The sequence below is a fragment of the Bos mutus genome, chromosome X (assembly GCF_027580195.1).
Source record: "Bos mutus isolate GX-2022 chromosome X, NWIPB_WYAK_1.1, whole genome shotgun sequence".
NCBI classification, from domain to species: Eukaryota; Metazoa; Chordata; class Mammalia; order Artiodactyla; family Bovidae; genus Bos; species Bos mutus.
The window spans coordinates 114,784,543-114,798,433 of NC_091646.1; the positions used below are offsets into that span (position 1 = coordinate 114,784,543).

The window sequence follows — 13,891 nt, forward strand, 5'->3', positions numbered from 1 at the left end:
GAACCATCATTTGTCTCTAAAGGGACGATGACAGGTTTCAAGGAACTCCTCTAGATTTCAAGTTTAAAACAACAACTACCAACTTTTTCAAAGTTCAACAACTGATTTGAGTTTCCCAAAAAGGCTTATGGTCTTGTTCTAAGTAAAAATACAAATCCAAATATTATTGCATTAATGAAAATTAGAAACAGTTATGGTAAAAGACAAATAGATAATAATTGTAGTTATGTATTCATGTATTTCCAAAAACTCAAGGATTTTATGACTCAAAATGGCAAGGCAAAACTTATTAAATAACATTCAGATAATCATTTTAAGAAAAAGGAATGCTGTAATATACATGATTTCCTTTTAAGTGCAGGACTAAAAATCAATTTGGACAATAAGACTCTAGGATGAATCCTATGAAGCGTAGGGATGCTTAGTAGGTCTAAGATGATGCCAACTGAATGATTATAAGTACCATACCTGAAAGCTCTTTTCCCAAACAGCACAAGCATGACTGGACTTAAAGGATATGATGAAAAGGAGTTCTTCTTCACCTGAATCCACAAGTTGAACTGCACAAGGATCTCCAAATGGAAGCTGGCACACACTTGTAGGAGTCCCATTTAGGAATGAAATCAGCTGATTTTTTTGAGTAAGGGCAATCAGAGACATTCTTAACTGGTCATTGACAATCTCAGTTGAATAGACATGCACAAACGTTATCATGCTGGTATAAGCAGGAGGGATAATGTATGTATCACTTATTATTTCTGCCCTTTCAAGAGAGTACGCACAAAAGTGGGTATTCCAAGTTGCATAATCTGATTTTGAAGGCTTTGGAGTGCATCCTTCTGCAGATAAATAACATCTCTTTGGTCCTAACAAAACCATACCTAGATTTTCAATCTCCCCTGCCCACTCAACAGAGGAAAAGTTCATGGGCACAGTGACAACTTTGCCAGTTTGAGAAGAGATATAAAAGAATGTCTGACCATGTCTCCATAAAACTAAAGGGCCATTAAGGACCCTTATACTGTCCTTCATCTCATAGCCTAGTCTAAAACTCAAACACTTTTCAAATTTATTGGTACCATGAAGAAACAGTAGAAAGTATTTGAAAATGTTCTCTTCTTTAATGCACTGTATCATAACATAAGGCAGATTGATTCCAGTTCTGAAATCTGAAACACAGTCGCAACACATAATTTTTAAATGAGAGTATTCTTCTTTTATGCTAAAGAATCCAGTGGATTTCTGAACAAATCCCTCTGGTCCTCTGCCAAATACCATTCTTCTGACATGTAACACAGGTGTTTTTTTAGGCCCTTCATCTACAAAATTTCCTTCAGACAAATGAAAAATAAGGACTTCTCCATTATAACAGCAGAACCTTTCTTGTTCAGTAGATGACATTGCTTGTTTGCTAGTGAATCTACAGTATCAAGTCCAATTTGTGTTGGTCCAGTTTTTGAAAGCAAGTCAATTCCAGTTGATGCTTTTAAACCTAAAAATGAAATGAGGGAAACTGCCACTGAGTAGGCAGAGCTGAAAAGAAAACACATGTTTTTGTTAGAGAACTATTACACAGGTAACTGTAAACATTATTAACATTTTTTAGCTTTTTATGCTATCTTAACAATGCCACATTTATCAAAAACTGTATCTCAATAACACGATTCGCAGCAACATGGATGGACCTAGAGACTGTCACACTGAGTGAAGCCAGACGGAAAAGGAGAAATACCATATGACATCCCTTATATACGGAATCAAAAAAGAAATTATACAAATGAACTTATTTATGAAACAGAATCAAACTCACAGACTTAGAGAATGAACTTATGGTTGCGGGGCAGGGAAAGGATGGGGAGAAGGGATAGTTGGGGGGTTGGGGATAGATATGTAGACACTGCTATATTTAAAATGGATAACCAGCAAGAAACGACTGTATAGCACAGGGAACTCCGCTGAGTGTTATGTGGCAGCCTGGATGGGAGCGGGGCTTAGGGGAGAATGGATACATGTATCCCCTTCATGGATCACTGCCTTGTTGTGGCAACGGGGCTTACATAATTCAATGAAGCTATGAGCCATGTCGTGCAGGGCCACCCAAGACCAACAGGTCAGACCAGAGAGTTTTGAGAGTTCTGGCAAAACATGATCCACTGGAGGAGGGAATAGCAAACCACCCTAGTATACTTACCATGAGGAACACCATGAACTGTATAAAAGGCAAAAAGATTTGACACTGAAAGATGAGTCTCCCAGGTTGGAAGGTGTCCAATATGCTACTCGAGAAGAGTGGAGAACAACTAATAGCCCCAGAAAGAACGAAGCGGATACATGTGTATGCGGAGCTGAGTCCCTCAGTTGTTCAGCTGAAACCGCATTGTTAATCGACTATGCGCTCAGTTGCTTCAGTCCTGTCTGACTCTTTGCAACCCTAGGGACTGTAGCCCACCAGGCTCCTCTGTCCATGGGATTCTCCAAGCAGGAATACCGGAGTGGGTTGCCATGCACTCCTTCGAGGGACCTGCCCCGCCCAGAGATCAAACCCGTGTCTCTTGCATTACAGGGGGATTCTTTACTGGCTGAGCCACGGGGGAAGCCCAATGTGTCCTGCAATTCATATTCATTCTTGCATCTGCTACTACTGCTGCTAAGTCGCTTCAGTCGTGTCCGACTCTGTGCAACCCCATAGACGGCAGCCCAACAGGCTCCCCCATCCCTGGGATTCTCCGGGCAAGAATACTGGAGTGGGTTGCCATTTCCTTCTCCAATGCTTGAAAGTGAAAAGTGAAAGTGAAGTCGCTTAGTCGTGTCTGACTAAAGTCTGTATCCCAAATATCATTTCTGTAGAGCCCTTAAAAACACAGTTTGCAAACAAGGCAAACAAGCACATCACAGAAGATAAATGAATGTTAACAGCATCTCTTAAAAGGTACATGTGCTCCATTATAAAGAACCACAAACTTTCCGGCTCAGAGAATTTCTTAAGGGTTCTACCTCTGTCTCTCAAACATATAGTCCTAACCTGGTTTCTCCCTCTACGTCTTAGCCCCTCTACAATGACATCTCAGTCAGTCAAGGATTCATATTAGATTGCTTCCATAGCCCAGGCCCTTGGGTTTCTGCCTCCCTGAGAAAGGAGTTTCTACAGACTTGACAGCCAAAATGAAAGCCCGGTGAGGTGGGGGACGGGGGCGGGGGGAGTGGTGGAAACCAGGAAATGCTGTAGCATGACTTAAAAAAAAATCTTCATAGGAGTAATAGAAATAAAATTTAAATCTTATTTTGCAAAAGCAATGCAGTTTTACATCCTAAGGAAGTCACTACTCTTATTCAAAGCAGAAAAAAAACAGAAGATTAGATATTGTAATGAACACAAGAATTAAAAAATAGCCATAAATTGTTCATGCTTATTATATGCCAGGTACAATACATGCATTATTTAATACTCACAAACATTCTTTTAAAGTAAGTATTCTTAATATCCCATCTTTTAATTTTTTAATTTATTTTAATTGGAGGATAATTACTTTACAATATTGTGATGGTTCCTGCCTTACATCAACATCAATTGGCCACAGGTATACATGTGTCCCCCCCATCCTGAACCCCCCTCGCACTTCCCTCCCCACCCTATCCCTCTGGGTTGTCCCAGAGCACTGGCTTTAGGTGCCCTGCTTCTTAAATGAGAAAACTGTATTTTAATGAAGGTCAGAAAATTTCCCAAGGTTACAAAGCTAATCAGCAATGGCACTAGATTTAGAAGAGGGGCCCTCTGGCTCCTGACCCTATATTTCTAACCACTACATTGTCCTGGCACGTATTCCCTTGCTCTGAAGATTGGGTATAAGAAAGGCAACTTGAGACAATAAGTAAGGCAGAATAAAGAACAAAGAACACCCCCTCCATTGAACCCATGTGAGAAAACATGTAAGAAAAAGATGGTGAAGTCTCTTCATTCACTGGCTATGTATGCTGAATCACTCCAGTCAGTTCAGTTCAGTCGCTCAGTCGTGTCCAACTCTTTGTGACCCCATGGACCGCAGCATGCCAGGCCTCCCTGTCCATTACCAACTCCCGGAGTCCACCCAAACTCAGGTCCACTGAGTCAGTGATGCCATCCAACCATCTCATCCTCTGTCGTCCCCTTCTCCTCCTGCCTCAATCTTTCCCAGGATCAAGGTCTTTTCCAATGAGTCAGCTCTTCCCATCAGGTGGCCGAAGTAATGGAGTTTCAGCTTCAGCATCAGTCCTTCCAATGAACACCCAGGACTGATTTCCTTTAGGATGGACTGGTTGGATCTCCTTGCAGTCCAAGGGACTCTCAAGAGTCTTCTCCAACACCACAGTTCAAAAGCATCAATTCTTCAGCACTCAGCTTTCTTTATAGTCCAACTCTCACATCTATACATGACTACCAGAAAAACCATAGCTTTGACTAGATGGACCTTTGTTGGCAAAGTAACGTCTCTGCTATTTAATATGCTGTCTAGGTTGGTCATAGCTTTTCTTCCAAGGAGCAACCGTCTTTTAATTTCATGGCTGCAGTCACCATCTGCAGTGATTTTGGAGCCCCCCAAAAATAAAGTCTGCTGCTATTTCCACTGTTTGGCCATCTATTTGCCATGAAGTGACAGGACCAGATGGAGTAGCAGCTGTGCGGTGCTCGAGCAACTGTGAGGAGATACCCCAGGCCCAAGAACAAAGGAAGAAGCCCCAGCAAGATGGTAGGGGTGGCAAAATCGTGTTTAGAATTAAACCCCATACCCACCAGAAACACTCAGAGGGCTCAAACAAACTTTGTGTGCACCAGGACCAGAGACCCCACAGAGACTGAGCCAGAACTGTGTTTGAGTGTCTCCTGCAGGGGTACGGGTCAGCAGTGGACTACCACATGGGCAGGGGCTCTGGGTGCAGGAGCCCTGGGTATGGCATAAGCCCACTTGGAGGAGGTTGCCATTAACCCTACCATAGAGCTGCCAGAACTTACAAAGGACTGGGGAACAGACTCTTGGAGGGCACAAACAGAACCTTGTGTGCACCAGGACCCAGGACAAAGGAGCAGAGACCCCACAAGAGACTGACCCAGACTTGCCCGTGAGTGTCCAGGAGTCTCCAGCAGAGGCATGGGTCAGCGGTGGCCCGTTGCAGGGTCGGGGGCACTGAGTGTAGCAGTGCATGCATGGGACTTTTGGAAGGAGGTGGCCATTATCTTCATTACCTCCACCATAGTTTGGCCCCAGGAGTCACTCCTGTAACAGTTACCAAATGCTTAGCATATGCTAAGAACCACCAGAGCACCCTCTGAATGGTGGGCCTGCTTTTCCTTAGATGTATGATTTAGAGCAAGTTATTTAGTCTCTTTATGCCACCTCACATCCACATCTATGTAAGAGGGTGCAATAACAGCACTAAACCTACAAGGTATTAGAATTAACGAATAGAACTCACTTGAAATAGAACCTGGCCCATAGAAAGTGCTAGAAAAGGTTAGCTACTATCATTCTCATCATCATGGCTAGCTCTGGTTCATACAGTACCTAATCTTAGAAACATCAGAGCAACTGTATACTTAATGGTTTGTGAATGATGAAAGGTCTCTTGTCACTTTAAATAACTCTAACTCATACTCTCTTTTCTCTTATTTGTGGATTATTTACACCAAGAAAATCAAGTAGAAATAAATGAAAACGAGGTCATGTACAAGTAAGTAATATAGTTTTCCTCTTTTGAATGAGAAGCAAACTCCAAAGGCTTAGGTTTTGTTCTTTTATTATAAAAATCTACCAACAATCCAATTAGAAAAAAAGTATCACTGAAGCATAATCTATTAATTTAACTTAATGTTGCCTGCATTTTATTAAAATGACTTGATTTACAGGCAACTCTACTTAAAAGCATATTAGATCATTCAAATTGGAGACGCTGCACCTTATTGTCGAACTTCTGAAAATACATCACTTGTAGTTTTAAAGACCCTCACAAATTTCTTTGAAACTCCTGTCATTAAGAAGTGGCACTTAAATCTCCTCTCCTTGAATGAGGCCTGGTCATCATGACTCATTTCCAGGCACAGAATACAGAAGAAGAGTGGGTCACAGAGCATGGTGGCTTCCTCAGTGACCTCTTCCTTGGATCATTTGCACTAGGGAAAATCACCTGCCATATCATTAAGACACTTGGGCAGCCCTGTGGAGATGCACACACAGCAAAGAACTGTGGCTTCCTGCCAACAGCCAGCAAGGGACGGGGGCCTTTTGCCAAGAGCCATGTGAGTGAGCCTTCCTGGGATCACATCTCCCAGCTCCAGTCAAGCCTTTCTGAGTCAGAACCACCCCTAAACTGTTCCCAAAAACCTGGTCCTCAGATATTTTAAGATAATGAATGTTTGTTGTTTTACATTGCTAAATTTGGGAGTAATCTGTTACACATTTCTTTTCAAATCAAATTTATGATATCGTTTTTGAGAATTTCTAGAAGAATTACTGAAGCAACTGGAGATACTGGATAATACAAACTAGCAAAAGCCAAATGACTTCCTGGCTTGTTAGGCAACTCATGCAAAGATCTGGGAAAACAGGTATCTCAGAGCAGCTTCAGCTTTATCAGTAAAGCAGATAGGTAGTGAAACCAAAGGCGCAGCTTTTACTTGTGAAACTGTTTTACATGAAATTAGTTACATTACATGAAAATGTATGACTAATAACTTCTTGATTTCAAATTTCCCACAGACATCTCAGACCTCTTAGGAGACTTCTAACAGAATTTGCTTTTTTGGCACTAAATGATATTTTTTTAACATTATATATTCGGAGGTAAAGATCTAAGAACTCATCGTCTTTTACTACCTACTCACTTCAAAAGGTCTTGACTTCCTAATACTGAAAATAAACAAAAATAACTTACATCCAGAAAAGGATTTTGTTAATTTTAATATTAAATGTCACAACTAATGGGTCATCAACACAATGCTCTGGTTTACCCACAAGTGTGGCAGGAGTAAGCAGGATCTCAGTGCTAAAAGGTCAGTAGAATCATCCCCTTCAGTAAACTTTAGAGTATGTACTGTTGCCCCTTCAAAATGTGAAGAGTTAGGAAAATCAGGCACCTTACATTGTATCTTTTAATGCTATCACTAAGTTCCTTAACTTAGAAACTTCTTTCTTACAATTTTCTGTCCCAGTTGTGTCTGTGATGGTTCAGGCTTTCATCCCTCATTTAGGCTGCAGTGAACGCCCTTTATCAGCCTTCCTTACTCTAGTCTCTCTCTCCTCCAATATGTCCATTCATTTATGCTACCTCAGTTATTGTTCTAAAACATAAACTTATCTGGTAACTGGCCCCTAATTCAAAAGTTTTGCATGCACCTACTGCTGTACTCCCCCACCCCCACCAGCCCCCAAGTCTATGATTTGTATCCCTGAACTATGACCTGGAAAGATAGACACTGAGTGATAATAGAGATAAAAAGTTGCAAACCACTGCTACAAGCTTTGAGCATGAGCTCTAGGCAAAAAGCAAACATTCTCATGGACTTAGATTCAAATAGATTTAAAAACACAGCTGTTATATGAAAGGCTATTTTTTATTTTTAAGTACTACTACAAAAACATGCACATTTTCAAGATAAGTTATTTTACATGGATCATCTTCAGAGCTAAAAATCAGAAGCTAAACTATTAATTTATAAAGATAACTTTTTTCCTTCAAACTTTCTATAATAATCTCAATGCTTACTGAATTCACATATCTGTGAATATCTGTTTTATTTTATACTAATGCAACATCTACATTAAAGGTAAAAGTTCTGAGCATATGTTCACAAGACAAAACTTTAAAGCTATGGAATAAGTGGTAATATTCATTTTTAAGATAGAAATAATCTGGAAACAAGTTAAACTAAGGTTCAATGTAGAGGTTCTTAAACCAATATAAACAAGTCTTGATTAATCAAATCAGGACACCAGGCTTAGTATTCTAGCCTATTAGTCATTTGACTTTTTACTTAGTACTCTTACAACAGTGGCTGCAGAAAAAAACAGGTAACTCAAACCAGTTAAGTTTTACCTCCAGTCGCAGCTCTGGAGGAGGCTGGGGGAAAGAAAGCAGGAGGAAGGAAGATTTGGATGCAGATTATTTATAAAATACTAGGCAGTTAATTTGAGCTTTTCCTGTTCTGTATCACCACACATCAAAGTTGACTGTATATTTTACACATAAAATGAAAACAGATGTGTGAGTATATTAGAAAAATGATACATGCTAACCTAAATATAGGCAACAAATTATCACCCTTATCCATCCTTCTCTCCCAGTCTGCCAACAAATAAACAATGTTTCTGTTAAATGCTAATAAATACATTTGGCATTATAAATTTCAGAACCAGGTCTGGTACAGGAAGATCCTAAAAGAGCACTATATTATCTACATACGAAAGCTATAAAATTCTCTAAGAAACCAATCGATAGACTGCAACCAGTGGGAAGTGTCTTTGGAATTCTACCTTTGGGAAAAAGGTAGAATTACGACACTCAACTGTAAACTTCACCTCATAATAGTAGACATAATCTTATGAGCATAATACACAGAGATAATCATTTTTCCAACATACAGGACATTGTTTACCTAGTAAATTAACTTGGCTACAGAATAGGTTCACTGTTAACACTTCTTCTACCTATATAACTAGAAGTCATTTGTTGAGGCCTGCCCAGAGTCAAATCTCCCCTTTGCCTTTCCCAGCAACACTTAGTGTATCTGAAATTTGAATGAATGTGATCCACTGAGAGAATCAGGAAAGATTAAAGGTTCTTGATGCCATACTAAGGACTTCTAACTTTCTCTAAGGAATGTTAAACCACTGAAAGATTTCAAAAATAGAAACCACAGGATTGTACTTTTGAGTAATAAAGATTCTGGTGACAGTGTTGAAGATGGGGGAGTGAAGTGACACTGGAGGTGAAGTCATAAATTAGGAAATAGTTACAAGTACTTAATTAAAGGGAGACTTTGGAAGACAACCTGGCAGTGAACAGAAATGCATACACTTAGAAATTTTATTTCTAGATATTAACCCAGAGAAATAATCCTACATAATAATGAAGACTTTTTTCTGGAATGTTCACTGTGCTATTTTTTTTAAAAAAAGCAAAAACTTCAACGACCACCAATAGGGGAATGAATAGATATGGATGGAATATCATATTATAGCTAAGAGGAATGAATTAGATGTGTATCATTGAGCCTCTTGATGAAGGTGAAAGAGGAGAGCAAAAAAGCTGGCTTAAAACTCAGACTATTCAGAAAACTAAGATCATGGCATCTGGTCCCATCACTTCATGGCAAATAGATGGGGAAAAAAAATGAAAGCAGTGACAGATTTTATTTTCTTGAGCTCCAAAATCACTGTGGATGGTGACTGCTGCCATGAAATTAAAAGACGCTTGCTCTTTGGAAGAAAATCTATGACAAACCTAGACAGCATATTAAAAAGCAGGGACATTACTTTGCTGATAAAGGTCCATCTAGTCAAAGCTATGGTTTTTTCAGTAGTCGTGCATGGATATGAGAGTTGGACCATAAAGAAGGCTGAGCGCCAAAGAACTGATGCTTTCGAATTGTGGTGTTGGAGCAGACCCTTGGACAGCAAGGAGATCCAACCAGTCCATCCTAAAGGAAATCAACCCTGAACATTCATTGGAAAGACTGACGCTAAAGCCACAATACTTTGGCCACCTGATGCAGATGACTCATTGGAAAAGATCCTAATCTGGGAAAGACTGAAGGCAAAAGGAGAAGGGGGAGGCAGAGGATGAAATGGTTAGATAGCACCATCTACTCAATGGACATAAATTTGAGCAAATTCAGGGAGACAGCAAACTCAGGATAGGGAAGCCTGGTGTGCTGCAGTCCAAGGGGCTGCAAAGAGTCAGACAGGACTTAGACTGAATAGCAACACTGTGGCTTGATTTCAAAAATCAAATGAAAAAATATTAAGTTGCAGAAATATGTATACTGTAGGATATTATGCATAAAAATCAAAACAGATAAAATAGCATAATATGCTTTGTTTACCTCCAATGGCTACATTCCCTGACTGCATTTTCTGTGCCAGGCACTGTTCTAAGCACTTTGGACTAATGTACTTATTCCTCAGAACATCCTTATGCTATAGGTACTATTATCCTCAGATGGGGAAACTGAGACATGGAATTTAAGGATCTTCACAAAGGCCTGCAGATTGGAAATGACAGAGACAGGATTCAAACATAGGCTGCTGCTGTTGCTAAGTCGCATCAGTCGTGTCCGACTCTGTGCAACCCCACAGACCGCAGCCCACCAGGCTCCCCTGTCCCTGGGATTCTCCAGGCAAGAATTCTGGAGTGGGTTGCCATTTCCTTCTCCAATGCATGAAAGTGAAAAGTAAAAGTGAAGTCGCTCAGTCGTGTCTGACTCAGCAACCCCCATGGACTGCAGCCTACCAGACTCCTCCGTCCATGGGATTTTCCAGGCAAGAGTACTGGAATGGGTTGCCATTGCCTTCTCCCTCCAACATAGGCAGCCTGGTCCAAAATTAAAAAGCAAAGGTGTCAGGATTCATGACAAATCCTGGTGACTGTCTATTCTGGAGAAGAAGGATATCAGAGTAGGGGAGTGGAGCCAGACAGACACTTTAGCCATGCTTGAGATACTGTTTCAAGGATATATTCAAATACAATATTACAAATAAAATGAACACAATGTTCATTTTCCCCCATAATAAAGATAAGAAAGTTTGGGGGAAATCATGCTCAAGTGTCCATCCTGTTTGACTATGGCTGGTGGGAGTATGGGGACTGTTCTTTTCTTCTTATAATTTCTTTGCAGTTTTCTGTTGCAACAAGCAAAAATGTCTCCAGACATGGTCAAAAAGTCCCCCCGGGGGCAAAACTGCCCCAAGTGAGAACTATCTTAATTTAGACATCATCACGCACAATACCAGGCTGGATGAAGCACAAGCTGGAATCAAGATTGCCGGGAGAAATATCAATAACCTCAGATACACAGATGACACCACCCTTATGGCAGAAAGTGAAGAAGAACTAAAGAGCCTCTTGATGAAAGTGAAAGGGGAGAGTGAAAAAGTTGGCTTAAAACAACATTCAGAAAACTAAGATCATGGCATCCGGTCCCATCAGATCATTCCTTCCAAAAGAAATCCCAGGGCTGATCTCCTTCAGAATGGACTGGTTGGATCTCCTTGCAGTCCAAGGGACTCTCAAAGTCTTCTCCAACACCACAGTTCAAAAGCATCAATTCTTTGGTGCTCAGCCTTCTTCACAGTCAACTCTCACATCATAACTTTCCTTCGAAGGAGTAAGCGTCTGGTCCCATCACTTCATGGCAAACAGATGGGGAAACAATGGAAACAGCAAGACACTTTATTTTCTTGGGCTCCAAAATCACTGCAGATGGTGGCTGCAGCCATGAAATTAAAAGACAATTGCTCCTTGGAAGAAAAGCTATGACCAACCTAGAGAGCATATTAAAAAGCAGAAACATTACTTTGCCAACAAAGGTCCAGTCAAAGCTATGGTTTTTCCAGTAGTCATGTATGGATGTGAGAGTTGGACTATAAAGAAAGTTGAGCGCCAAAGAATTGATGCTTTTGCACTGTGGTGTTGGAGAAGACTTGAGAGTCCCTTGGACTACAAGGAGATCCAACCTGTCAATCCTAAAGGAAATCAGTCCTGAATATTCATTGGAAGGACTGATGCTGAAGCTGAAACTCCAATACTTTGGCCTCCTGATGCAAAGAACTGACTCACTGGAAAAGACCCTGATGCTAGCAAAGATTGAAGGCGAGAGGAGAAGGGGACGACAGAGCATGAGATGGTTGGATGGCATCACCAACTCAGTGGATCTGAGTTTGAGTGAACTCCGGGAGTTGGTGATGGACAGGGAGGCCTGGCGTGCTGCAGTCCATGGGTCGCAAGGAGTCGAACACGACCGACCGAGCGACTGAACTGAACTGAAGACGCTTTGTATCTTTAAACTTTACATAACTGTTTCAAAAATTTCAAAGTTAAATCCTTTGTTAAGTACCTCACACTCCAAGTGAGAAAGATGCTGCAGAAGTGAAGAAAGTTGCAAGTGAAGTAATTCCCAAACAGAGAAAGCCCTAGGAATAATCTAGTTGTCATTCCAGAGAAAGAGTTGCACAGGCCTGGGGATGCCTACTTCCTAACCGGTCTTCCGCAATAATGGGACTAGGGGAGCCAAGCCCAGCCCCGCTACCTCTCGGCGAAGGTCGGGTCAGGGAACAAGCCGCCAGCCCTACCTCTACGCGTGAGACCCTTGCTCAGCACAATAGCAACAACCCAGCAGCAGCAACGCCAAAAATACGTACAGTGTCCTGCAGCTCCAAACCTCCCGCCTTCGCGCTGCATCTTGGGAGGTCCAGGCCGGAGGCTGCGTCCAGCGCGGAGGAGGCGGAGCCTGCCCATCCGGCCAGACCTCGGTTGCCATGGGAGCCTGAGGAGGCGGGGCCTCCGGGGAATATTGTAAAAGTGAATGGCAGGCGGAGCTCGCAGGGGCGGATCTCTGCAAGGGAAGAGCCCGAGATTCGCGGGCTGGCGGGGGAGGGTCCGCAGTTCAGGACGTCGGGGGCGGGGCCCGAACGCGAAGCGAATGGAAAGCCAGGTTGAGGGCCTGGTCCCGCCTCCAGACCCGAGCGGACACACCAGATTGGGCGGCGTGGCGACGCTTCCGCCTTCCTTCCGTTGTCACGCGACCGCCTCCACCTCCCGCCCTTCCCTCTTTACCTCCTGGCCAGCTTGCCCAGTGCTGAGATATTCGGACCGCAGCTGTGGAAAGGAGCGACGCCAACTCTGATCATGTCCACGACCGCGACTATCGCCGAGGTGAGGAGCTGACCAGATCACTGCCGGACCCCGAAGCCGCCTCTGAGGCGAGGGGGCCGCACGCCCAGGTGCAGGTGGGCTGGGCTGAGGGGAAGTGAGATGGTGCCTGTAACGTCTAAGCGTCCCTTCGTTTCTCTCTTCTAGTATCAAGCCCAGAATAAAGCCAGGCTCATCTCTGAGGTTCGACGGAGGTTTGAAGCTGAGTATGTGACAGGTGGGTACCGCGATCTTGGTGTTGAGGCAGGTATGCCATGAGCGGCCCCAACTTTGCTGAGATGTTTGCTTGGTCTCTGTGGAAGCCGATAGGTACCATTTCGATCCTCACGAGGACCATGCCTTCTACGTTTTCTAGGTTTTCTCTCCTTAATATGGCAAGGATACTGCTCCAGTTGGGCAAGTGACGTGTCTCTTGCTTCCTAAAGGGTTAATGTGAGTTAGAAATTCGTGTTTCGAGTATCTCGAGTTTATGGAACTTTCAGGACACTTGTTAGGCCCTCAGCTCAGGTGACGCCGTTCCTCTGGTGACCTGTCAGGAACAACAACCGAGAAAATGAACCTGGAAATTGCCGAAATACTATTCACGTGTGCTTAATTGGGTATCTGAATCCCTAGGTTAGTTTGCCTAATTCCACTTTATACAACCCAGCAGGTGCCCGCGAAGTAGGCCCCCCTGTGCTGGAGCAGGTTCTTTTCATCTCACACTGTACCTAGCAAAGTACCTGTGCGTCCCAAATTGATTTATTGGGTGAACCTCTCTGTCCATATGTCACAGATAACTGGAGTTGTCCAATATTTAACTGATGATTTAATACCTGTACAGTAATTTTCAAAATCCTTCAGGATAATTTAAGTACAGACTAAAGACCAGTCCTGACCCTGCCTCTTAATAGCTTGCTTGTCTTTTCTGAGCCCCTGATTCCATATTTGTGAAGTTTGACTAACTAGGAGGATTAAATGAAAATATGTATAGCAAACTGTGTAGCATGGGGTT

At 42.4% G+C, this 13,891-nt stretch overlaps 2 protein-coding genes across 3 annotated transcripts in view; one reads left to right on the forward strand and one right to left on the reverse strand.

Annotated features, from left to right (window-relative positions):
• Positions 1 to 12,430, reverse strand: part of FANCB (FA complementation group B) — a 35,947-nt gene extending 23,517 nt beyond the window's left edge. The window contains exons 1-2 of the mRNA XM_070366024.1: positions 12,387 to 12,430; positions 469 to 1,533 (exon numbers count right to left, since the gene is read on the reverse strand). Of these exons, the coding sequence (XP_070222125.1) occupies positions 469 to 1,401 (933 nt within the window). The 5' untranslated portion in view covers positions 1,402 to 1,533; positions 12,387 to 12,430. The remainder of the gene's footprint in view (positions 1 to 468; positions 1,534 to 12,386) is intronic.
• A 343-nt stretch (positions 12,431 to 12,773) lies between these two features.
• The window catches only part of MOSPD2 (motile sperm domain containing 2), an 84,543-nt gene continuing 83,425 nt past the window's right edge, over positions 12,774 to 13,891 (forward strand). For both annotated transcript variants that reach the window (XM_005903123.3, XM_070366470.1), the window contains exons 1-2: positions 12,774 to 12,900; positions 13,045 to 13,114. In XM_005903123.3, coding sequence (XP_005903185.2) covers positions 12,874 to 12,900; positions 13,045 to 13,114 — 97 coding nt within the window. In that variant the 5' untranslated portion in view covers positions 12,774 to 12,873. The remainder of the gene's footprint in view (positions 12,901 to 13,044; positions 13,115 to 13,891) is intronic.